We start from the raw sequence: 26,159 nt of genomic DNA, 5'->3' as shown, positions 1-26,159 counted from the left end.
TTGAGACAATACCCATCCTTGCTTTTTAATGGAAAGACCTCTGAAATGAATAATCCTAAATCTGAGTTTTAAATAAATACTGTTTACCATACTGAATAAAGATTTAATTAAATTTATACTTTCCAGTATTTTCTTTTTTTTTTTAAATTTAAGATTTAAAAAAATATTATCTTCCATCTTTGAATTAATACTTGATATTGGTTCCAAGGCAGAAGAGTAGTAAGGGCTAAGCAATGGGGTTCAAGAGACTTGCCCAGGGTCACACAGCTAGGAAGTGTCTGAGAACAGATTTGAATCTAGGACCTCCCACCTCTAGGCCTGGCTCTCAATCCACTAAGACACCCAGCTGCCCTCTCCAATATTTTCTAATGGTAGTAAGTACTGAATTTTGTCGAAAGCTTTTTTTCTGTATCTACTGAGGTAATGATATGATTTTTTGTGGTTCTCCTTTTTAATATGGTCTGTTTTGTTCAGAATTTTCTATACTAAACCAGCTCTGGATGTCTGGCAAAAATCCTATCTGGTCTTTTATGGTATAATTTTTTTCATATGGTGCTGTAGTTTCTTAGCTAATTTGAAAATTTTCTAATGACATTGATTAAAGATATTAATCTATATTTTCTCTCTTTTTGTCTCTTTCTGTCTTAAGTATTATGATCATATTTGATCACAGAAGGAATTTGGTTTCTGTTCTTTCCTGTTTCTGCAAGGAGTTTATATAATATTGGCATTAATTGCTCTCTGAATATTTGATAGGACTTACTTATAAATCCATCTGCTTCTGATTCATTTCCTCCCTCCTTTGGGTATTTATAGCTTGTTCAATTACTTTTTCTGAAATTGGATTATTTAAATTATCTATTTCTTGTTCTGTTAATCAGAGTATCATATACTTTTGTAAATATTCATCCATCTCATTTGTCAGTTTTGTTGACTTAGAATTGGGCAAAATAATTTTTAATAAGTTTGCTTATTTCTCTGCTTCAGTTGTAAATTATCCTTTCTTGGGTTTCCTATTAGCAATTTGGTCTTCCTCTCTCTTTAAAAAAACAAATTATGTAAAAGTTTATCTTTTTGTTAGTTTAAAAAAGCAGCTAATACTTTGTCAATGATATGCATTTTGTTTTTTCACATTTTATTTTTTTATTTTGAGAATTTTTGTTTGTGTTTTTCTGGTTTATTGTTTTTCTAGTACATTTCTCTAATATTTTTTGGATAAATTTAAAGATCTTGAACTTGGTTCTTATACATTCTATATTATTTTTTAGTGTCCCACTTTATGATCTACACTTCAGAGTTTGTTTGGCTTGTGTTTTGTTTATCTTTCTGCTTCTATCCTTTCCAGAACGGATTGAGATCTCTTCTGTTGGAAAAGGCCCTTGAGAGATTAACTTTTCCTTGATATCACTGACTAATAATCCTTTCAATAACATCACTGATAAGTGGTCAGTCATCTTCTGTGTAGGGATCTCCCACTCTCCTTTCTGAATATCTTTCTATTTTCTCTTTGTTGCAATTGGGTATCCTCTCGATCAACAAGAAGATATGGCAAGAAGCACGCAAAAGAAAATCATCTAGAGATGAGGATGTATGATCTAAATCTTCATTTTTGGCTCTGTAAACCCCAACACCTCCCACAGTGTAGGGACCTAATGATATATGCAAGTATACAAAATATACAAATAGGCTTATATATAAATTGAATCATTCATTCATGTGATCAAGGGGCCAGGATCATCACAGACATATAGAGGATATACTGAGGAGTTCAAAAAACGTTTTTACATGTAATTGGGGAAACATGTTAAAAGCAAAGAAGTAGAGGGGACAGGAAATGAGAGAATCTCTTACTAAATTGGGGGAACTCTAAAGAGTGCCAACTGGATTGAGGTAGGGCATGTAGGTCCAGGAGGAGAAGGCAGCTTAATTTTCTGTAACAAAGAATAAAGTAATAAAAGCTGTAATAAAGCTCAGGAGTAATACAACTGTTTATGAGAAGGACTACATCTCTATTCATTGCACAAATCTTTACAGTAATCTGGCAATGCTGTGGGAGTAGAAGCCCTCTTGTTCTCTTTAAGAACTGCTCTTGGCTTAAGGTATAAAGAAGTCAATTTTTGCATAGGGTAGACTTAACTACAGAACTGAGTAATACTTCTCAGGGGGGTGTCTTTCACAGCTCGACTCCTGATAAGAATGGAGAAAGGAGAGTTAAAGGGAGTGTGGTTATTTATTACATGGAAGGCCTGGGTGTGTAATGATCTAGAACTAGAAAACATTTTTCACAGTTATTGTTTCCTTGTATAGACTTGCCCTTAATTCCTGTAGAGGGCTTTGAAAAAGAGGAATATTGCATAAGTGATAAGTATTAGAACATGCAAAGCCAGCCTCCTCCAATGGGAAGCTATTAAGGAGATGGATGAGTATTACCTACATCCCTATGAATATATTTGATAGTGTAATGGTCCCAAAGCAAACATTAAGATTCAGAAATAAAATATGGATATGGTGTAATCTCAAGAGTCTGGAACTTTTAAAGTTGGGGGGGGTAGTGTCAATTTCATTCTGTTCCCTACATGCTGATTGTAACTCAAAAGGAAATTACAATCACTTATCACCATGTAATTTTTAATAGAAAAATAGATCTTAAAGGGGCATAGGCAAGTTCATTTGCTACCCTGACTTGAAAATTGTCCCTTTCTATTTGTTGGCATAGCTGAAGTTAAGTCAGGGCATTTCACTTACTTTTCAATATAATGGAAACTACTTATTGTACCTCAGAGTGATGGACAGAGCTAAAGCTCACTTACCTCCCATATGATTGCTCATGTGAAACAACAATTTGGAAAACAGTGTTTGGGTAAACCACCTTGTAGCAGTCTGACAACCTACAATAATCTTATTTATCTTTTGAGGGTTTGTTTTTGTTCTGAGGAGGAGGTGAACAAATCTAAATAGAGGTGAAAAAATATCAGAAAGTAGTTAAGGCTGGGGAGTGGAGGTACAGGGAATTCCTGCTCTCCATGTCAATTGGAAGATGTATTGCAATTTGTAGTCCTACTGCATTGCCCAAGTCATTCAAAGGTTAATTGACTTGTGATGGAGTCACATTTGAATTGAGATCTTCTTCTTCTTCTTCTTCTTCTTCTTCTTCTTTCCTTTTGAGTTACAATCAGCACGTAGGGAACAGAATGAAATTGACACTACCCCCCCAACTTTAAAAGTTCCATGTCTAATATTAACTGTTACGCCACCTAGCCACGAAGGTTCTTGAATACTCTTCAATGGAGTGCAACTTCTAGAGCAGGGGTCAGCAACCTTTTTGGCCGTGAGAGCCATAAATGCCACATTTGTAAAAATGTAATTTCGTGAGAGCCATACAGTGCTCACAGTGTGCACTCCCGTAACAGCGCCTGAAAAAAATTAACTTTATGGCTCCTGCAGAAAGAGCCATATCTGGCCCTCAAAAGAGCCAGATATGGCTTGAGAGCCATACATTGCTGACCCCTGTTCTAGAAGGTGCTAAAGAATGCCTCTTTAAAGGATGCCTCTTCCCGCAACCAAGATGGCAACTCTGGAGTCATAGCTAGCTCCTTAGTCTTCCCAGTTGTATGTAGTCAGGCAGTTGCCAAGTCTTACCTATGCTGCCTCAACATCTTTTATATCTCTTTTCTTCATTTTGCGGTCTCCCTTTTTTAGTCAGACCCTTGACATCTCTCCCATGAATTACTGCAATAATCAATATTTGGCCTCCTTGCCTCAAGTCTATCTTTCTTTCCCAGTCTATCCTCCATAAAACTGCCTAAATCACACTCCCAAAACACAGGTTCCACCATGTTTCTCTCCTGCTCAATAAAGTCTGATAACTCTTTATTGCTTCTAGGTCAATGGTTCTTAATAGTCCATCAATTTGTTTTCTCTTTAACATTGCGAAACCTTTACTTCAATTTATTTGTTTCCTTTGTACTTCCATGGATTTAATATTATACATTAAAAAAGCCATTACTTTCCATCTTAGAATCAATACTGTATATTGGTTCTGTTGTACATAAATTAACAAAGTAGGGTGTAAATGTATAAGATTAGGTATTATTAGGAGGCTTATCAAGCAAGGCTAGAGAATTCTAAATGGAATGGGGAAGCAGGAAGTTCCAAGGCAGAAGACTGGGAAGGGCTAGGTAATTGGGGTTAGATGACTTGTCCAGGGTCACACAACTGGGAAGGATCTGAGATGAGATTTGAACCCAGGACCTGGATCTCACTTCATTGAGCCACCTAACTTCTCCTTAATGTTATACATTTAAAATGATCCATTTTCTGAGAAGGGATCCATAGACTTCATTCATCACAGGCTTCTGTACTAGAAAGAGTTTCAGTAATATCTACCTGTTAATATATGTTCTCATTACCCAGCTAACTAAGTAGTATAGTAGACTGAAAGATTGTTTGGTTTGGACTCAGGCAGATCTGAATCTTAGATCTCACTCAGACCCTTACTAGCTATGTGGCCCTAGGCAAGTCACTTAACTACTGTCTTCCTCAGTTTCCTTATCTATAAAAAGGGGATAATGATAATAATAGTGCCTACCTTACAGAGTTGGAAGGATCAAAGGAGATAATATTTGTGAAGTGCTATGTAAACTTTAAAATGCTACATAAATGCTCAGTATTATTGTAACCCAGAAGAAAGGTTAAAGACATCAACTGTATATAAACTCTAGAATATTTCGAAGTGCCGTTTTGTAAACCTACATGCTATATACATGCTATTTATTATTATTACCGAAGAAAGATTAAAGATCTTTCTTCTGGGATCATATATTGACTCTTTTGTTTGACATTGAAAGCATTTCAAAGCCTCCCTTTTCCAGTCTTGTTATGCATTGTTAGTCTTTCATGCACTTGCTCTTACACAGGTATGGTATGATGTCTCTCTCCCCTCCCATTTTCATGTTCTGTGTGGAATGCTGTTCCTTCTCACCAACACCTCCCAGATATACCCTACTTATCTTCTAAGTTCAGCTCAGATTCCAACTCCACTCTGAGGCTTTTCCTCTTCCCTCTGGCTGTTTGTGCCCACCCAATCAACTTCTTTGGACTTTATTTAGATGTCTATATGAGCATGTCAGTAGAATGGAAGCTCTCTGAGGGCATGAACTATCTTGTTATTTTGTTTTTGTATCCCACCTCCTAGTGAAGTGCCTCTCACACAACAAATAAATTCTTGTTGCTTGATCAATAAAGGTTACATGACAGCATATATATACATATACATATATGTATATATATATATCTTTTCTGAGGACCAGTCTAATTAAATTCAGGCAGACTCATCACCAGGGTCTCCACAGGATAATAATGAACTTTTTGCATAGTAATTTTTCAATGACTAAGTTAAATAGGGGCTGTCATTTGCATCAGTAAGCCCTCTGGATTATCTATGCCAGTGAGTACTGATGCTTTGGGTATTAAAGAATACCTAAAGAATGAAGAAGAAAAAAATGAGAAAACACAAATGCAGCAGAGTAAATGTGCATGTCTGAGCAGCTAAGTGGTACAGTAGATAGAGTGCTGGGCTTGGATTCAGGAAGACTAACATCTTCCTAATGGCATCAGACACTATCAGCTTGTGACCTAGGGCAAATCCTATTTGCCTCACTTTCCTCATCTGTAAAATAAGCTGGAGAAGGAAATGGCAAACCACTCTAGTTATCTCTTCCAAGGAAACCACAAATGAGATGGTGAAGAGTTGGACATGACTAAAACAACTGAACAACAAACATGTACCGGTGCACACACACCTATGCATAATTTTTTTTCATTAGAAACCTGACTGTTCTGGTCTGTCAGGGTTCACATAAAATATATGGCTTCCTTTTAATAATAATCATAGACCCAAAGAACAAATCGATCTACTTGATTGAACATGCAGTACCAAGGGTTGTGAGGAACATAGAAATTTACTTTGGAAATGCCCCAGTGTATGATTACAGATACCTGGACTTACATTTATAATTGAGACTCTTTGAGTAATGTGCTTTTGGACCAATCCATCATTTTAATTGGAGTTCTGAAGTTACAATAAACTATTAGTTTCTTCGGAAGGGAAAAGGCATGCCCATATTAAATTCCTCTACTTGAAAGCTGGGAGTTGGTGATTTATTAAATGCTAATAAATTTCTCAAATTAAGAAAATTATGGTGCCACCTTTTGTGCTATAATGTGCAGAATTATCATTACAAGCTTATATTTTGAGTAGCTTAATTGTTACCTAAATTAAAAGTCCATTAAGAATTGGGTTATGAAAATATACTTGTCTCTCAAATTTGTTGCTATTCTCTACATTATGAAGCTTCCTGAATTTAAAAAAAAAGTTCTCACTAAGTAGCAACTTGAAAAATTATGATATGTGGGCAAGATAGCTATTTCAAGGGTTTCTTTCAAAAAGAAAGATATATTGGAAAGTCCTTTAAATATGTAATAAAAGAGTTATTAGTCATGTTTGACTCTTCATGACCCCACTTGGGGTTTACTTGGCAAAGACTTTAGGGTATTCTGGCATTTCCTTGTCTAGCTCATTTTACCATGAGGAAACTGAGGTAAATAGGGTTAAGTGATTTGTTCAGGGTCACCAGTAAGTACGTATATGAAGCCAGATTGGAACTCACAAATATGACTCTTCATGACTTCAGGAATGACACTCTATCCACTGTGCCCCAATATATTGTATTGGGGGCATTATATAATACTCTTAATCTTAAATGTGCTGGAAGAATGAATTATTTTTCCTTCTGTGTATCTCAGAGATGGAAATGTAGTTTTTCTGTTGTAATCATTACGGTGGCCTCTGCTACCAGGTCTTAGGATAGCCTGATGATTAACTTTAAAGTATATGTATATCATTTGTTTAGTTCTTGTTGTTGGCCTTATTACTAAATTAGGATAAATAAATTTAAGTTAATTATTAACATAATATTTTCATATAAGTCTGTTTATCTATGATCTCTTTGGGGTACAAACCCAACAATGGTATAGCTGGATCAAAGGGCAGGCATTCTTTTATAACCCTTTGAGAATAGTTCCAAATTGCCAGCCAGAATGGTTGGATCAGTTCACAACTCCACCAGCAATGCATTAATGTCCCAATTTTGCCACATCCCCTCCAGCATTCATTACTCTCCCCTTCTTTCATTTTAGCCAATCTGCTAGGTGTGAGGTGGTACCTCAGAGTTGTTTTGATTTGTATTTCTCTAATTATTAGAGATTTAGAGCACTTTCTCATGTGCTTATTGATACTCTTGATTTCTTTACCTGAAAATTACCTATTCATGTCTCTTGCCCATTTTTCAATTGGGGAATGGCTTGATTTTTTATACAATTGATTTAACTCCTTGCATTTGAGTAATTAGATCCCTGTCAGAGTTTTTTGTTATAAAGATTTTTTCCCAATTTATTCTTTCCCTTCTGATGTTGAATACATTGTTTTTGTTTGTACAAAAGCTTTTTAAAAGCTTGATATAATCAAAACCATTTAATTTACATTTTGTAATTTTCTCTAACTCTTGCTTGGTTTTAAAATCTTTCCTTTCCCAGAGATCTGATAGGTATACTATTTTGTGTTCACTTAACTTATTTATGGTTTCCCTCTTTATATTAAGGTCATTCACCCATTCTGAATTTATCTTGGTGTAGGGTGTGAGATGTTGATCTAAACCTAATCTCTCCCATATTGTTTTCCAAGTTTCCCAGCAATTTTTGTCAAATAATGGATTCATGTCCCAAAAGTTGGGTTCTTTGGGTTTATCATACACTGTCTTGCTGACATCATTAACCCCAAGTCTATTCCACTGATCCTCCCTTCTATCTCTTAGCCAGTACTATATTGCTTTGGTGACTGCTGCTTTATAGTATAGTTTAATATCTAGTACTGCTAGGCCCCCTTCCTTCACATTTTTTTTCATTATTTCCCTTGATATTTTTGATCTTTTGTTATTCCAAATGAAATTTGTTATAGTTTTTTCTAATTCACTAGAGAAGTTTTTTGGTAATTTGATAGGTATGGCACTAAATAGGTAAATTAATTTGGGTAGAATGGTCATGAGCAATCAATGGCTTTCCAATTGTTTAGATCCAGTTTTATTTGTTTGGAAAGTGTTTTGTAGTTGTTTTCATATAATTGCTGTGTTTGTTTTGGTAGGTATATTCCTAGGTATTTTATATTGTCTAGGGTGATTTTAAATGGTGTTTCTCTTTCTACTTCTTGCTGCTCTAGTGTGTTGGAAATGTATAGGAATGCTGATGATTTGTGTGCATTTATTTTGTATCCTGCAACTTTGCTAAAGTTGTTGATTATTTCTACAAGCTTCTTAGTTGATTCTCTAGGATTTTTTAAGTAGACCATCATATCATCTGCAACGAGTGATAGCTTAGTCTCCTCCTTGCCTATTTTGATACCTTCAATTTCTTTTTCTTCTCTAATTGCTATTGCTAGTGTTTCTAGTACTGTGTCGAATAATAGAGGTGATAATGGGCATCCCTGTTTCACTCCTGATCTTATTGGGAAGGCTTCTAATTTATCCCCATTGCATATAATACTTGTTGATGGTTTTAGGTATATACTGTTTATTATTTTTAGGAAGGGTCCTTCTATTCCTATACTTTCCAATGTTTTCAATAGGAATGGATGCTGTATTTTGTCAAAGGCTTTTTCAGCATCTATTGATATAATCATGTGATTTTTGTTTGTTAGACTGTTGATATGGTCAATTATGTGAATGGTTTTCCTAATGTTGAACCATCCTTGCATTCCTGATATAAATCCCACCTGATCATGGTGGATGATCTTCTTAATTATTTGCTGGAATCTCTTTGCTAATATTCTATTTAAGATTTTTGCATCTATGTTCATTAGGGAGATTGGTCTATAGTTTTCTTTCTCTGTTTTTGATCTACCTGGCTTTGGAATCAGTACCATATTTGTGTCATAAAAGGAATTTGTTAGGACTCCTTCTTTGCTTATCATATCAAATAACTTGTACAGTTTTGGGATTAGTTGCTCTTTGAATGTCTGATAGAATTCACTTGTGAATCCATCAGGTCCTGGTGGTTTTTTTCTTACGGAGTTCTTTGATGGCTTGTTCAATTTCTTTTTCTGATATGGGATTATTTAGGTATTCTATTTCTTCTGCTGTTAATCTAGACAATTTATATTTTTGTAAATATTCATCCATATCTCCTAAATTGTTATATTTGTAGCCATATAATTGGGCAAAATAGTTCTTAATGATTGCCTTAATTTCCCCTTCATTAGAGGTGAGGTCTCCCTTTTCATCTTTGATACTATCAATTTGGTTTTCTTCTTTCCTTTTTTTTATTAGATTGACCAGTACTTTGTCTATTTTATCTGTTTTTTTCAAAATACCAGCTTCTAGTCTTATTTATTAATTCAATAGTTCTTTTACTTTCAATTTTATTAATTTCTCCCTTAATTTTTAGTATTTCTAATTTAGTTTTCATCTGGGGGTTTTTAATTTGCTCTCTTTCTAATTTTTTGAGTTGCATACCCAATTCATTAATCTCTGCCCTCCTTAATTTGTTAATATATGTACTCAAGGATATAAATTTCCCCCTGAGTACTGCCTTGGCTGCATCCCACAGAGTTTGGTAGGATGTCTCATCATTGTCATTCTCTTCAATGAAATTGTTGATGGTTTCTATGATTTCTTCTTTGACTAATTGGTTTTGGAGAATCATATTGTTTAATTTCCAATTGGTTTTTGATTTGCCTGTCCAGGTGCCCTCACTAATTATTATTTTTATTGCATTATAATCTGAGAAGATTACATTTATTATTTCTGCTCTTTTGCATTTGTTTGCAATGATTCTATGCCCTATTACATGGTCAATCTTTGTGAATGTGCCATGTGCAGCTGAAAAGAAGGTGTATTCCTTTTTGTCCCTATTTATTTTTCTCCACGTATCAATTAAATCTAATTTTTCTAGGACTTCATTCACCTCTCTTACCTCTTTCTTATTTATTTTTTGGTTTGATTTATTTAGATTTGAAAGAGGAATATTTAGATATCCCACTATTATGGTTTTACTATCTATTTCCTTCTTGAGCTCTGCCAGTTTCTCCTTTATGAATTTGGGTGCTATACTACTTGGTGCATATATATTGAGCAGTGTTATTTCCTCATTGCTTTCACTGCCTTTAATCAGGATGTAATGACCTTCCCTGTCTTTTTTAATCATATCGATTTTTACTTTGGCTTTGTCAGAGATCATAATAGCCACTCCTGCCTTCTTTTTCTCATTTGAAGCCCAAAAGATTTTACTTAAGCCATTAACCTTAAACTGGTGTGTGTCTACCCACCTCATATGTGTTTCTTGTAGACAACATATGATAGGATTTTGGTTTCTGATCCACTCTGCTATTTGCTTCCGTTTTATGAGAGAGTTCATCCCATTCACATTCAGAGTTAAAATTGTTAGTTGTGCATTCACTGACATTTTTGTATCCTCCCGTAGACCCACCCCTTCTTCTTACACTATTTTCTTTTTTTTAAACCAGTAGTTTACTTTGAGCTGGTATCCCTTTTCCCCTCCCTTGATTGACTTCCCTTTCTTCCCCCTCCCTTGTTATTCTTCTTTTTTTTTAAGGCCTAATGAATTCCCTCCCCCTTTTTCTCCCCTCCCTTTTTTGACCTCCCCACTCCCCTTCTCCCTTTGGTTTATCCCTTCTGACTTTCTTAGTGCGGTTAGATAAAGTATTTTATCCGAATGGATAATAAAGTCACTCTTCCCTCTCCTGGTTGATTACACTGAGAGTAAGGTTTGATTATTACCTCTTAATGCACTCTTCCTCTCCTTATTGTGATAGTGTATATCCCCTCCCCTTCCCATGCCCTCTTTATGTGTAATAGAATATCCTATTTTTCTTATTTACTCAGATTTTTCTTGGTGTCCCCTTCTGTTCCCCCCTCTTTCCCACCCCCCATGTCTTCTTAGACCATTCAGTATCCTGTCCTCTCCCTATGAATTATTCTTCTTGTTGCTATAATAGTGAATATTATAATAGTGAATAAAGTTCACTACAGAGAATTATACATAGCATTTCTCCACCTAGTAATACAGATAATTAGATCTTTTTTAAGCCCTTAAAGAGTCAATTTAAAAAATTATGAGCTTTCTTTCTTTTCCCTCTGTTTCTTATTTACCTTTTCATGTTTCTCTTGGTTTTTGTGGTTGGGTATCAAACTTTCCATTTAGTCCTGGTCTCTTTTGTGCAAAAACTTGGAAATCTTCAATTTTGTTGAATGCCCATACTTTCCCCTGGAAGTATATAGTCAGTTTCGATGGGTAGTTGATCCGTGGCTGAAGACCCAGCTCTCTTGCCTTTCTGAATATTGTATTCCATGCCTTGAGGTCTTTTAGCATGGAGGCTGCCAGATCCTGTGTGATCCTTATTGGTGCTCCTTGATATTTGAATTGTCTCTTTCTGGCTTCTTGTAAGATTTTTTCTTTTACTTGGAAGCTCTTGAATTTGGCAATTATATTTCTGGATGTTGTCTTATCTGGATCGAGTGTAGAGGGTGTTCTATGAATCCTTTCAATGTCTATATTGCCCTCATGTTGTAGAACTTCAGGCCAATTTTGCTGAATAATTTCTTTAAGTATGGAGTCCTGGTGTCTATTAATTTCTGCCTTTTCTGGAAGAACAATGATTCTCAAATTGTCTCTTCTAGCCTGGTTTTCTTGGTCTGTCACTTTGTCATTGAGATATTTCATGTTTCCTTCTATTTTATCAGCCTTTTGACTTTGTTTTATTTGTTCTTGTTGTCTTGAGAGATCATTGGTTTCTAATTGTTCGATTCTAGCCTTTAAGGACTGGTTTTCGGCTATAATCTTTTGGTTTTCGGCTATAATCTTTTGGTTTTCCTTTTCAGTCTGGTCATTTCTGGTCTTCAGTTGACTTGCCTCACTTTCCAATTGCAAAATTCTGCCTTTTAAACTGTTATTTTCTTGCCAGATTTCTTCCATCTTCCTCAACATCTCATGTTTGAACTCTTCAATATCTTGTGACCAGCTTTCATTTTTTTGGGGGGGTAAGGTTTGGTTATTTGTTTGTCCTCCTCTGTGGTCCGGATTTTCTCTGTGTAAAAGCTGTTGAGTGTTCCAGCATTTTTCTTACTAATCTTTTTCTTCTGTGTTGCCATTGTTAGCCCCGTCCCTTTTCAGCTTTGTCTTCACACTCAGGGTCTGCCTGCCCCCTCCAAGCTCCTGATGGCTCCGGTCTTCTTGTCCTGGGGTCAGGCCTCCTGGTAGTCCCTGGTCTGCCCCTCTGCCCAAGGCTCCTTCAGCAGTCTCGGGGGCTGCTTCCACAGCCAGGCTCCCTTCTGCACCAGGTCCTCACTCAATGTCCTATCCTGCCCTGGAGACCTCAATTCACTCCCAGGGCCCTGCCTTCACCCGCACATAGGCTTGGGAAAGTCCCTGCTTTAGGGCTTTTCATTGACACCCTGGGCAGCGCTTTCACCCACACAAGAAGCTGGGGAAATTCCCTGCTTTAGAGATTCACTCCTGGGGCAGCGCTGCAGGGGAAAGTCCATCCTTCCCCCCGGCCCCCCCAAGTTTTTTTGGGTCCCTTGTCTTGCAGCACACAGGTATAAGCCCTGGGGCTGCTAGTGGTTTACTGGTTGCCCCAATCCTGCTTTCACTCTTGTGAGTTGGCCTTGGTGCTGTGCGTGGTGTGTGTGTGTGTGTGTGGGTGGAGTAGCTTCTTCCTCTCGCGTTTTAGTGAGAGCTGTTTCACCCCTTTATAGCGTGAAAATGCCCTGATTCTGTGTACCTTCAATGCTGCACCCCATTGTGGTGTTCCTTTGATCGTTTGGGTTTGTTTTTATGTCCCCTTGAGGAGTTTTGTATGCATCGGTTAGGAGAGATCGAGCAGCTGCTCCTTACTCTGCCGCCATCTTAACGGGAAGTCAGTTTTCTTCATTTTTAGTGAAGTAGGTACCTTGGTGGATAAAGGACTGAGCTTGGAGTTAAGAAGACTTGGGATCAAATGTCACCTCAGATACTTACTATTTATGTGACCCTGGGCAAGTCAGCCTCAGTTTCTTCATTTAGGAGATGGGAATAATAACAGCCTAGGGATTTTGCGAAGATTGAGGGAATATTTGTCAAAGTACTTAGCACAATGCCTGGCACATAGTAGGTGCTTAACACATGCTAATTCCTTTCCCTTGAAAAATATTAATATAGTGAATTAATCATTTTGATTCAACTCCAATTTCCCACACACTTAATAATTCATGTGACAGGTACTCAAAAGCGTGATAATTTTAAAAATACAAAAATTCCATGGCAACCCGTGAATTATAGAATAGTTTGAAAATTTAAAAAAAAGCTACTCCCTGAGCTTTCTTTGTTAATTGACATCTGGTTGAAATAGTGTTGGGAAAAACCTGTAGTAAGATATAAAAGATAAGCATTTCCAGATAATAGGTTGTCAATTATCCATTTTCCCAATAAAGATCATTGAAAACTTCCTTTAAGGAAAATAAGTGATTAACTCTCAAATGTTTCAGAGGATTCTCTTTCTCCTTTTGAACTTTCTAAGCCTATTCTCTTTGCTATAATTTGTATCACTAAGACATGTTGTTGTTCTTAAAAATTTTCTAAAGTGCCTACCAATCCTCAGGCAAAATATAATTATTTCCTTAATGGAGTGCTTTATAGTAATGAAAAGAAAATAAATTTAGAAGTAAAAATAAAGAGAAAAACAATTCTTGGGATCCCTGAAGGTGAACACCAAGATGTGCCTCATGGATATGGATTAAAGTTCCAAATATATGCAGTGAAATTTGGGATCATTTCTTCCTCTTATTTCTGATATTCTCCTAATCTGTAATGCTCTTGGACATCCATTTCCTCCTAACCCCACTTAACCTATAGATGAGAGGGTGCTCTATCATGGATCTATTAATTCAAGAACTATTGGAATGTGCTTCATAGACAAAGCACAATGCTGCCTCATATAGGGGAACTAAATAAGCATGAAACATTAGGTTCTTGACCTCAAAGGTATCATGATCTAATTGATGTGATGAGAAATCATTCTACAAATTTATGTCCACCTAGCCTAACCACCATCATTTTACAAATGAAAAGAAGGTGGCCCAGAAAGGATAAGCAATTGGCAGCAGTCACTCAGTGAATAGCAAAGCAGTTATTAGTTATTATACCGAAGGTATTAGAAGATAGTAGAAGGATATTAGGTTATCCTTCCTTCAAGTACATTGATGTTTATGCTGTATTATATTGTCCCCATGTAAACTGCCAAATAAAGCAGTGTAAAATAAATTCCATATGTGTAATAGGAAATGAATACTATAGGACTCCCATTTATAGAAGGAGCATCTACAATTGGGACAATCAAAGGACTGATTGGAAGGAAGCCCTTTGGGCTAACACCTAAAGGATGGGGACGCTTTCAAAAGGTGGATGTCTGGGGAGAGCTTTCTAGACTGAGGGAAGATCATAATCAGAGAACTGCAAGTAGAATCTTTTGAGTAGAGTACAGAAGTTATGAGGTGCAGATAAATGGCAGATAAGACTAAAAAAGACAGTTTAGGATCTGCTAAGACTCTGGGACTTTATTCAATAGCAGTAAAAAGGTAATAAATATTCTTGTTCAGGACAGAGGTGTAACAAGCCCAGGAGCAGTTTAAAAGATGCATATCAAGTATTCATTCAATTCCTTCAAACAATAATAATAATAACTGACATGTATATGGTACTCAGCATTTTATATGATGCTATACATACCTTATTTCACTTGAGCCTCAGGGTAGCTCTGAGGAATTGGCACAGATTATTATTCCCACTTTACAAGATTACAGTGGTTAATGACTTAGTCATGGTCACACAGAAAATAGATAAAATGAGATCCAAATCCAGGTTTTCCTCGCTTCAATACATCAATCAATCAGGATTTATTAAACACTTACCTTAGTTTCAATGACTATGTTGTGGAGACAAAGATAATAGTCCTTGCTTCAAAAGAATTGATATTAGACCAAGGTGGAAAATATATGTATGCATCTACATAATGTATATATATGTACATGTATTTATTTATATATATTCATACACACATTTAGATTGTTGTTTAGTTGTTTCAGCCATGTTTGACTTTTTGTGGTCCAATTTTGGGCTTTATTGGCAGAAATATTAGTCATTTGCCATTTCTTTCTCTAGCTCATTTTACAGATGAGGAAACTGAGGCAAACAAGATTAAATGACTTGCCCAGGTTTGTATATATATATCTATTAACTGTCTGAGGCTGGATTTGAACTCATGAAGATAAGTCTTCCTCCAAGTCCAGTGCTCTATCCACTGTACCACCCAGCTGCACACAGACACACACATATAAATAAATGTGTGTGTATGAATGTGAATGTGTATGTATGTATACCTTTCTCTGGAGGAAAAGAATCAGACTGACACTTTCAGATTCCTGGCAAGCAGTCTTGTACTAGTTTATAGTTAATAACAAGTATAAGTTGTAAATTTTTTGGATCATGAAAATAAAGTTGTATGTGTTACACCCACACACATATATATTTATAAAATCCAACATTGCCTCTCTAGAATAGTTAAATACTACTAACAATCCTGAAGGTAAAAGGTAGCAAGTGATCATGAAAAAGTAGAATAGGTTTTGAAGGAAGAAAAAAGGGAACTTTTCAAAACTCAGTGTCAAAAGGTAGAAGGGAAACGTACTAATGAAGGATGACCTTGAGTTTCTCAACAAAGTGCTTTACAGTGCTGAAATAAATAGGGAAGTCAAGAGGAAGAGATAGCTTAGGCGTAGAAGAATTGGAATAGAAGGATTTCAGATTTTGCACATATTGCATTCTAAGGACCAGCAGGATGTTCATGCCAGAACAGGCTCATGCAATTGGAAATTCAGGACAGCAGCTCTAGGGAAATGTCAGTCTGGATCTCAGAAAATTAGGAAACCATATAGGAAGAAATGAGTTTCCCTAAAATACAGGTCTAGCCATGTTATCTTCCTAAATAATAAAGTCCAGGGCAAACTGTTACCTATAGGAACAAATACCCTTTAAAATGAAGCCATTTCTTATGTAGTGGGTGTTCTTCATGGACTCTTCAAGCCAGTCAAATTGTCCTTTTTACCATTTATCTTCTGTACCTTTGTACAAGCTGTTTCCCAATCCTTAAACCACATCGTTTTTGCCACTTAGAATCCTTGTCATTGTTTTTCAGTTGATTGATTGTATCCAATCTTTCATGAGCCCATTGATTTTAAGCCAGTGGTTCCCAAACTTTTTTGGCCTACCACCCCCTTTCCAGAAAAAAATTACTTTTTTTTTGACCTGGAAATTATTATTTTTTTTATTTTAATAGCAATCAATAGGAAAGATAAATGCACCTATGGCCATCACTGCTCCCCTGGATCGCTGTGGCACCCACCAGGGGGTGGTAGCACCTACATTGGGAATCATTGGTTTAAGCATGTCAATACATGCTTCTTTATGGTGCTTACTTGGAAAAGACACTTAAATGGTTGGCCATTTCCTTTTTTCTTGGGTTAAGGAAAGCAGAGATTAAATGACTTTCCAGGGACTTACAGCTAGTGTCTGAGGCCAGATTTGACCTCAGGTTTTCTTGACTTGAGACCATTGGTTTCCAGTGAGCCACCTAGCTACCTCTATCTAGAAACTCTAGTATCCTGCAAAGTAGGATTTTAGAGAAGGTGATCTCAAAGGCCTTTCTACCACTTAAATTTAGGATCCTATCCTGCAGCAGCTAGTCCCCTGCAAAATCTACTTACATCTCTGATGTATCTATTCTGTATAGACCTCTGACTGTACCTGTCTCCTGCACTTCAATATCAGTGCTTTAAAGGTAGAAATTCTTTCACTTTTTTCTTGTATCTTCAGCACCAAATACAGCACCTGTCACATAGTCATATATAGATTAAGGAAAGATTGCTTCTTGACTAATTAACTGAATTGAAGCCTTGAAAGTAGATGAGAGGTACATAATCAAAAATATAAAAAAAGAAAACATCAGTGATCTGAGTACTAGAATTTCCACATTTAGAGGCTCAAATGGAGAAGCAGGAGAACAAGGACAATGAATGCAAATATCACCAAAAAAAGGGAAAGAAAGTATCTGTTCTATGAAGAGATTGCTAGTATGACTTTCTTGTTTTGATCTATATAAAAACCAAGCATCAGCTGGATTCTCATATGCCACACTTCCCCTGTACAAACTAAAACTATCCTATTTGGTGTATATCCCATGAAGATCATCAACCAAGAATAGGATATCACAGATCTCATTACCTATGATGGGATTCCACGGTCTAAAATTCTCTCTTAGAAAACTGGCTTGAGAGGGATAAACTGCTCTCAAGAATGAACTGCCAGAGTCCAAAAGTAATAATTACATTGAATGGGGAAATGGACAACTTAAATTTGATTTTTAAAAGTCATGTAAAACAAATTAGGAAATAGAGGATAAATGTGGAAACATAAGAATGTTCTGTCACAAGACTGTGTCATAGAGTACAAGAGCTCAGAATTATCTGAGGCTAGGAAAAGCTAGGATAACTAAATAACATTTGCAGTTTTGGATTTTTTTCTCAAGTTCTACTGAGAAAAAAAGAAAGATCAAAGAAGGCTTGGAACTGATCCTCAGGCTGGAATTAATTTTTATTTTACTTCTGTTCTCTTTAACAAGAAGACTGACCCTTAGACTGGAAAGGGCAGAATAATGGTAGTCAATAGGGAATGGAGATTCATATTAAATAAAAAGATAATAAAAGAGCCCTTGAGGAGCTCTAGTCAGCAGATCCAGCTATAACCAAAAGGATTCGTGACTGGTAAAGCACTGACAATGCCCTCTGAAAGGTCTTGAAGAATAGGAAAAGGGCTATATATGAATAAAGAAGAGTAGATGCAATCTGATTTTTAAAAATATGGAACATAGTTTGACCTTTTTTTTTGTGAGTTTGACCTCATTTTCTGACAAAATTCTAGACCATATCATTAAGGAGATGGTTAGTCAATATTTAGAAAAAGAAGAGGTTATCACAAAGGCCCAAGCAAAGTCTCTCCCTGGGCTGCCTTTCTCGTATGCTCCATCTCTCCACCAGCTAACTTGCCCCTTGGTGGGTGACTCCATGCTGAAGCTGACACAATGACTGGTGAGTTCTTATGCAGGACATCCATATCATCAGAAGTACCAGCTATTCTGTTCATTTCTTCCTTCCCTCCCCTATCACTCACCCAGTTGCTTCTTCTCTTCCAGAGCTGCTGCCTGGCCCCAATTTTAGTGGGGCTAGGAGACAATATTCATTCTATCTCGCTTTTGATGTCTTACCTTCCCTATTAGAATGCAAGATTCCTGGGAATAGAGATAATCTTCTTTTCCTCATTTTGCATCCCAAGTGATTTGCCCAGTGGCTAACACAGAGTAAGTCCTTATTAAATGCCTTAAATATCTTTCTGTGAAATTCTGGGAGTCTGGGCTAAATTCACAGCAAATGATGTTAGTTACTTTATTCTTTATTCGCAGTACATGAATGTATATGCACTGCTTCTTGAGAATTAGAGACACTGCCCTAATAATGATTTTACCTTTCTTCTTTCAACAATTTGAATGATTTGAAGGAAAAATGAAGATAAAAAAGACTGCTTAACAAACATAGCTCATCTAACTTTAACTCATTCCCTTCATAAACTGAGATAGAAAAGCACAGCTGATTTTTGGATTTATATAATCCATGAACACAGAAATGAATCACTCTTTAAGGAATTGCTCTCATCCCAACTATGTGACAAAATGCCACAAGTAATCTATGTTATCAGTTAGGAATCACAGTGGATAGATTGCCAGGGCTGGAGTAAAGAAGACTCATGTTCCTGAGTTCAAATTGGGTCACTTACTAGTAACCTGGGCAAGTCACTTTACCCATTTGCCTCAGTTTTCTGATCTATAAAATGAGCTAAAGAAGAAAATGGCAAACTACTTTTGCCAAGAAAGCCCCAAATGGAGTCATGAAGAGTTGGATACAAGAGCAATAATGCGTATTATCCTTGATCAGTAAGTTTATGATATTCTTTTTCTCAAAGTTTGGACACCATTTAGTAAATTGAAACATAATTTTGGGAAATGTAATGGAGCACTAGTCAGAAGGTGCATACATTTTCACAAGCCAATGCAAACACAGTGAATCCCCACTTTAGACTTTCAATTCCAATTCTCTCATCTTTGGAACAAGAGTATCCCAAATAGGAGGGAAGTAGTGTGGTATGGCAAAGTCTGAGAGTCGAGAAGCACTCACAGGCTCAGGTACAGGACGCAGGGTTGTGAGCCCTAGACAAGTCTCTTAAACTCTTAGTGCCCTATGCAACTTTTTAAGACTAAATTGGGGACAAATAGATTTGCTTTAGTTAATAAGACTTACTATAGGAGAAAACACTAAGACAATGAGAATACAACCCCATATCAAAAAAAAGGGTCAAATATTTGTGATATCAATTTTCAAAGCATATAGCCAGGAGTTAAGATGTTTAGAGGTCAAAGCATGATTAAAGCTTAACCTCAGAAAAGAGATAGGGAAATGTTCCTTCTTCCTTTATAGGGAGCAGCTGGGTGGCACCATGGATAGAGTGCCAGGACTGGAGTAGGGAAGATTTATCTTCCCAAATTCAAATCTGATCTCAGATAATTATTAGCTGTGTGAACCTGGGCAAGCAACTTAACCCTGTTTGCCTCTATTTTCTCATCTGTAAAATCAGCTGGAGAAAGAAATGGCAAATCACTCCAGTTTCTGCCAACAAAATCCGAAATGGGGTCATGAAGGTTCAGACACAGTTAAAACTACCAAACAACAACATTTTACAGAGATGGCAGACTAGAAATGCAGGTGATAGTATAAGATATCTGACTCAGTTGGTGTGTTATTTACTTTTGTTGAATTGCATTTTTACGTTTTCTTTCTTATTATTTATTCTAAAGGTAGGGAGAAGTAAAACATTGTATTTGGAAATGTTATGATTTGGAAAGTGATAGGAAATCAAAAGATATAATCAAAAATTAAAAAGGCTAAAATTTTCAAACCATTATCTGCACTTATGTCTTTGGCAACTCTAGCTCGAAAATCCCACTGCAATGACACTACTGTTGGTCACCCCCATTTTCAGTGCAGCCAATAAGTGAGTCAGAACATGTCATCTAATGAAGATAACCCTCTTCTAATTTGCTTTACATTTTAAACATCAGATTTGATGGGTGAGTTCTCTGTATGACCCCATTGGGGTCATTAGGTAACTTTTCCATTTTCCATTTAATGGTATTATTCCTTTTCATCTTCATTTATCATTTATAGAGTTATAAATTGAGAAACACTTTTTTAACTTGGTGGCAAGACTTGGTCAGAGTGGATACGAATTTAACTTTCATTAGATTGAATCGACTGGCACTATATCATTTAATAACTTGATTTTTCTTTCCTTTTTTTTTGACATAAGATCATAATGTATTCTTTGGCTAAAAGAAAGAGGGCTGAATTTAAAATTAAGGAGACTAGACAAACAGTACCTCTTTGTATGACGCTCCTGATAACTGAGATATAATCTTCCGGCTCCTGTTCAGTAGAGATCTCTTGGCTGCCAGGGGAGATGGTTAATAATTCATAGAGCTCATCTGAACTTTTTACTCCACAGAGCAGGATGACCACACTTTCTGGTGAATGGAGGAGTGTGTCCAGAAAACGGCATTTCAAAGGGGTCAGACCTTGTAGGAGGCTGTTTGATAATATCAGTAATTTACATTTGTAAGAGTTTAAGCCCAGCATTTCCAAGTGCTGGGCTGAGGAGTTGGTCAAGCTGTATAAAAGTATCGCCTCCATATTCATGACATGGAGGAAGACTTCTCTCAAGTACAGGGCCCATTCCTCAGCTTCTTCTTCATACAACATCAGCAGGTCCTTTATGTTTTCTGTGAAAAGCCAATTCACAAGTCAACATTTAGTATTAAAAATGATGATTGCTCATCATAATAGCCTTCTTGGAAATTGAATAAATTATATAGAAATATTCCCTTTTATTATTATATTTAATTATATTATTATAATACATGTAACATAACATGTAATCATATATATAATTATTATATAACATTGTATATAATAATTATTTATATTTAATATTATCTGCTACAGTGATCAAAACTAAGTAAATTCCATTCATAGTAGCCAGACTAAGCTACTCTAGCCCCTGCAGGGCAAGTGTTGATATTCCTTCCCTATATTCATAACCTCAAATAAGTGTATCATTTACATTATTGCAGGGCTGGAAAAAAAAACCCTTGTTAGTTATGTTGGTATTATCTCTCCTTTTGATGAGCCTAATGAATCTATACTAGAGAGAGAAGCTGGTGTGCGGTCTAGAATCAAGAAGACCCGAGTTCAAATATAGCCATTTATTTACTAATTGTGTGTTTCTGAGTAAGTCACTTAACCTCTGTTTATATCAGTTTCCTCAACTATAACATGAGGGTAATAATAGTAACTATCTCTTAGGGTTGTTGTGAAGAAATAATGACATTTGTTTTTTTTAATTAAATTTAATGAATTAATTTGTTTGTTATATTAAAGTTCTCAGGTATCACCCTCCTCTCCCCTTTTCCCATTCGAGAAGGCATCTTTTGGCAAAAATATAACTGTTATCAGTTCTTTCTCTGGAGGTAGTCATACACACATTTTTAAAAACAAAAACAAAAGACAACACAGTACTTGGCACTCTATATTCCCTTCCTTTGCTATATTTTATACTTCCTACTTCCTGTCTCCAATTTTAATCATTTGTCCTGAGAACAAGTCGTGCTCTTTTGTTTTATAGACTTAACAGTATTCACTGTCCCTAATACAACTTCTTTATACAAACTTGTTGAATTCAAAAAGCTTTTTAAAAAGCTCCTGTTATGCTAAGTAATACACATGTACACATACAAAAACACATATGCATATAGACATATATGGCCCCATCCTCTAGGGGATTATTATACTGCTAGTTAGTTAAGATGTAAAATAGAAAATGAGAAGATTTGGACCAGAATTCTTCCTAATTACATTCCACTTTTTACCTTTTATATTGTGATCCTATAAGTGCTTAAGAAAATCTCAGAGTGTTTTGATGTAAAGATAAAAATAACAAAACTCCATTCCACTTCAGGCTTCTCTTTTTTAGATGAAACCATTTCAATCATTTCAATGACTTTTATGTTTTATATGAATCTAGGTATGGAGTTGATGCACAAAATTTTAAAAAGATTTTTTATTTTGCTCAGTTTTCCCTAAGCTTATTTATTTTAATTAAGATTTACATTAAGTAAGCATTTAATAAATACTTTTTCATTCATTCATTACTTTTCTTTTTTCATAAATATAGGGCACCTATAGTCCTCCTCAATCACCTTAAAGCTCCTTCATGAGTTCTCAAATAAACTAGTGACCTTGCATTTGTACTTCATGTCTTAACAGAGATGAACCAAACCTATGTAGTCAGATCCCAAAGGATAACTGACCTAGCTGCCTTTTTTCAAGTGGTTGGTCTCATCAACATGCCAGCATACACGAATAATGTGCTAAAATTATAGAGGATGAAATTGTAACACAAGAACAAAAGACTTTCATTAAAAACATTTTGATCATAAGGCAAATGGCTATTGAGCAATACGATTAAATCATTTGAAAAAATCTATTAAAATGGAAATCTCTGGGCTGGTAACACAAGACAAATAGCAATATATATATATATATATATATATATATATATATATATATATATATATATAATAAGCACCCAATAAATCAAAGCTTATTTTGAAAATTCTTCCATACAAAAATCTATTAGATATCTTTCTATGCAATACCAATATACTAATTATTCATTAACTCCTAAAATTAGTATCCATCTCAAACTCATTAAACTCAAAAACTTTCATATCAACAACTGTCTTTCATAAAATTAGATAATAAAATATTTCACTAATAGAATAATATTAACCAATCATGGTTCAGAGTAATGAAATCATAAATCAAAATCCTTCCTATTGCATTTATACATCAGAGAATGTAGAAAAACTTTCTTCTCTTTGAATAAGTACTGATGTTTTTGATGACTCATGTTTTTATTGTCCATGAAGGAGAAAGATTAGATAATATGTCCTTTCAATATTCTTTTAAACAGTTACCAGTGGGGAAAACTTGGGGAATTAACAAAAGAAAGAGTGACAGTCAGAATGGAGGCAAAAATGACAAATATATAGACATTGATTTTGATATAATCACTAATATATTGCATTTTTACCAGCAATATAAGGGAATTGGCTTATCTATTAAAAATCTTTTCTATTTAGTTGGTAATTTTTAATGCCAGAGTAAATTGAGACTGGAAGATTATCTACCTTCTTACTTATTTTTTTCTCCAAAAGAAACAGCCTAATATTGTTTATGACTATGTATTCTTGTTATTTATGCACTGATACTTGATATGAAACAATTCTCATATAGCTGAGAGATTCAAGTATATATGTGTGTATAAAAATAAGCACATATATATATATAATATGAATTGTTTCTATACACATATTCACAAGTATATTTTCTTTAAGCATTTGATTGTACTAAAAATAACCCTAACAAACCTAACAAACCTCTTCTCTTACATATTGTTTGTGTGTGCATGCATGCATGTGTGTGTGTGTGTGTGTGAGAGAGAGAGAGAGAGAGAGAGAGAGAGAGAGAGACAGAGAGAGAGAGAGAGAGACAGAGACAGAGAAGACAGAGACAGACTCAGAGAAAGAGACAGAGAAAGAGACAGAGACAGAGAGAGACTGGGAAAACTACATAGGACTGGTGTAATGTATAGTTTATATCAACTTCAGACCTTCACACTTTGATTGAATATCAGTGCTCCACTGAATTGACTAATAACAGGACCTTACCTACAATAACATTGGACACTAACCCTGCATGGTGATGTCTGAATTTATTGGGAGAAGACCTGAATCCTAGCTCTGTTATGAAGTACCTGTGATGCTTTAAGTCCTCTGGGCTTCGGGTTCCTTGGCCATGAAGTTATAATGTTGACAAATGATCCCTTCTCATTCTAAACTGGATAGTCCTAAAGGGATCCATCTCTAGTTGACCACAGAAAATAACAGTACTTCAGGCCCTCATCAGAAAAAGAAACCATGAGACTGAATGAACACTGAAATCTGACAAAAGCTCATTTAAGAAGACTTGTTTGAGAAGGAGGGTCAAATTAACAAGTTAACTATATTTTCTCCAGATTTTCAAAACCCTATCATGGAATTAAGTTAAATCATCAGTAATTATTATATACTGAATCATATTAGCTCAGTTCTCTATAAAGAAATGCTTTCACCAAGATAAGATTTAATGGTATTTCCACATACAGTAAGATATTAACAATGAGGTTTTTTGCCAGGGAAGAATTAGAAAAAAGTAGGTTCTCAACAAAAGGGAATGACTAAACAAATCAGAGAATGTGATTTAATACAGATGCATAGTAAGCTTTATAATATATAAACTGATGAAGAGTGAAATAAACAGAATCAGTATAATAATATTGATAATGACTTCAATAATGTAAATGGAAAAAATAGCCACAAAAAATTCAAAATTTAATACCATGAACATATCTCAATGACCAAGTTTTCTCCCCTCTGCAGAGGTGAGGAGATTGATTATAGAATATTTTATTTGTTGCTAGATACAGTATATATTTTAACTGATTTGGCTGAGTAGCCTTTTATATTCCTATTTATATACGTACCTCTTTTTAAAAATTAATCTTTATTCCAAAAGATGGCTCATGGGAAAGAGTAGAGAGGGATATATTTGGAACATAATATCACCCCCAAAAAGTTTAAGTATTTTTGAAAATAAATTATATCAAGTTAAAAAAAGCTATGATTTTATTTCTTTTGTTTCTATAGAAGTTCAGTTCAAGTAATACTCATTTTAACATTTTTCTAACCTATTTTAAAGACATTATTTTCCATTATGTTATCCCATGCCCATAGAGAGCCTTACCACTGAAGTTAGATGTGCAAACTTTAATAATATAACAAGAATTATATAAACCAAAATATTTCATTTTCTTTTGGCCATAGATGCTAGAGAACTCAGATTTATGTTTAATTTTTAACTGTAGTATTTAAACTCATTGCAGATGACTGATAATTTCAGTTCTTCTATTCTCTTTTTCCCAGTATTTAACTGTGTAAGCAAATTCCAATCCTTTAGGTCTCCATACTTGAAAGATTAATTTTTTTTGTTTTGAATCCATATAAGAAAACTATTCAAAGACATAGATTACAGGTTTAGTAGAATTACAATAGCCAAAAATATCATCACTGGATGCCATTCTGAGAATGAGCTCCCCAATTTTATCTAGGCTGGTCCTAGGTCAATAGTCATGAATTCCATGCTGAAATTGCCTTCAGGAACCACTTAGAATTTGTTCCCCATTAGTATAACCTTAAAGAGTCTAGTCACAATGGGACAGTGAAAAAGAACTTCCATGGAGGATAAACCCTATGTCAATAATTTATCAATAATTTCTCACATAGACATTGGTTGTTTTATAAAATAAGGAGAGATAACTATATGGTGGCAGCATTTTGAAATCAAGTCATCTAGATGAGAGGACCATTCTCTATGACAAAAAAATGAAGATTAAAATATATTTCAGTGGTTTTGAATAATGTGCCTATTTATGATGAAAAACAAGAGATAAATTAAAGATTTGAGTTTATATGGTTCAAATCCACTGCAAATGTATGAGCCCAAAAGAACTACAGCTTGGTTCTGATTAGTACAAATTAAATTACCCAAATTCCTAAAATAATTGCATTTGAATTTGCTATATATATTTCCATTGGCCTGAAACCAATAAGCAAATTTTACAAAATTATCACTTTTTCTAGTAAGAATTCCAATACACATAATTACTTCAACAAATGCATTGTTTTTACTATTTGGGAGATCATCTTACCACTCAGAAGTTTATATGAAAAGAAAAAA

General features: G+C 35.2%; 1 protein-coding gene across 1 annotated transcript in view; it reads right to left on the bottom strand.

Moving 5' to 3' along the window:
• Positions 1-26,159, bottom strand: part of BANK1 (B cell scaffold protein with ankyrin repeats 1) — a 485,106-nt gene that overhangs the window by 456,486 nt on the left and 2,461 nt on the right. Inside the window, exon 2 of the mRNA XM_044681628.1 lies at positions 20,645-21,043. Within this exon, the coding sequence (XP_044537563.1) occupies positions 20,645-21,043 (399 nt within the window). The remainder of the gene's footprint in view (positions 1-20,644; positions 21,044-26,159) is intronic.

Source organism: Gracilinanus agilis, chromosome 6 (assembly GCF_016433145.1).
Source record: "Gracilinanus agilis isolate LMUSP501 chromosome 6, AgileGrace, whole genome shotgun sequence".
NCBI lineage: Eukaryota > Metazoa > Chordata > Mammalia > Didelphimorphia > Didelphidae > Gracilinanus > Gracilinanus agilis.
The sequence above is the reverse complement of the archived record's forward strand: the minus strand, read 5'-3'. Positions and strand labels throughout refer to the sequence as shown.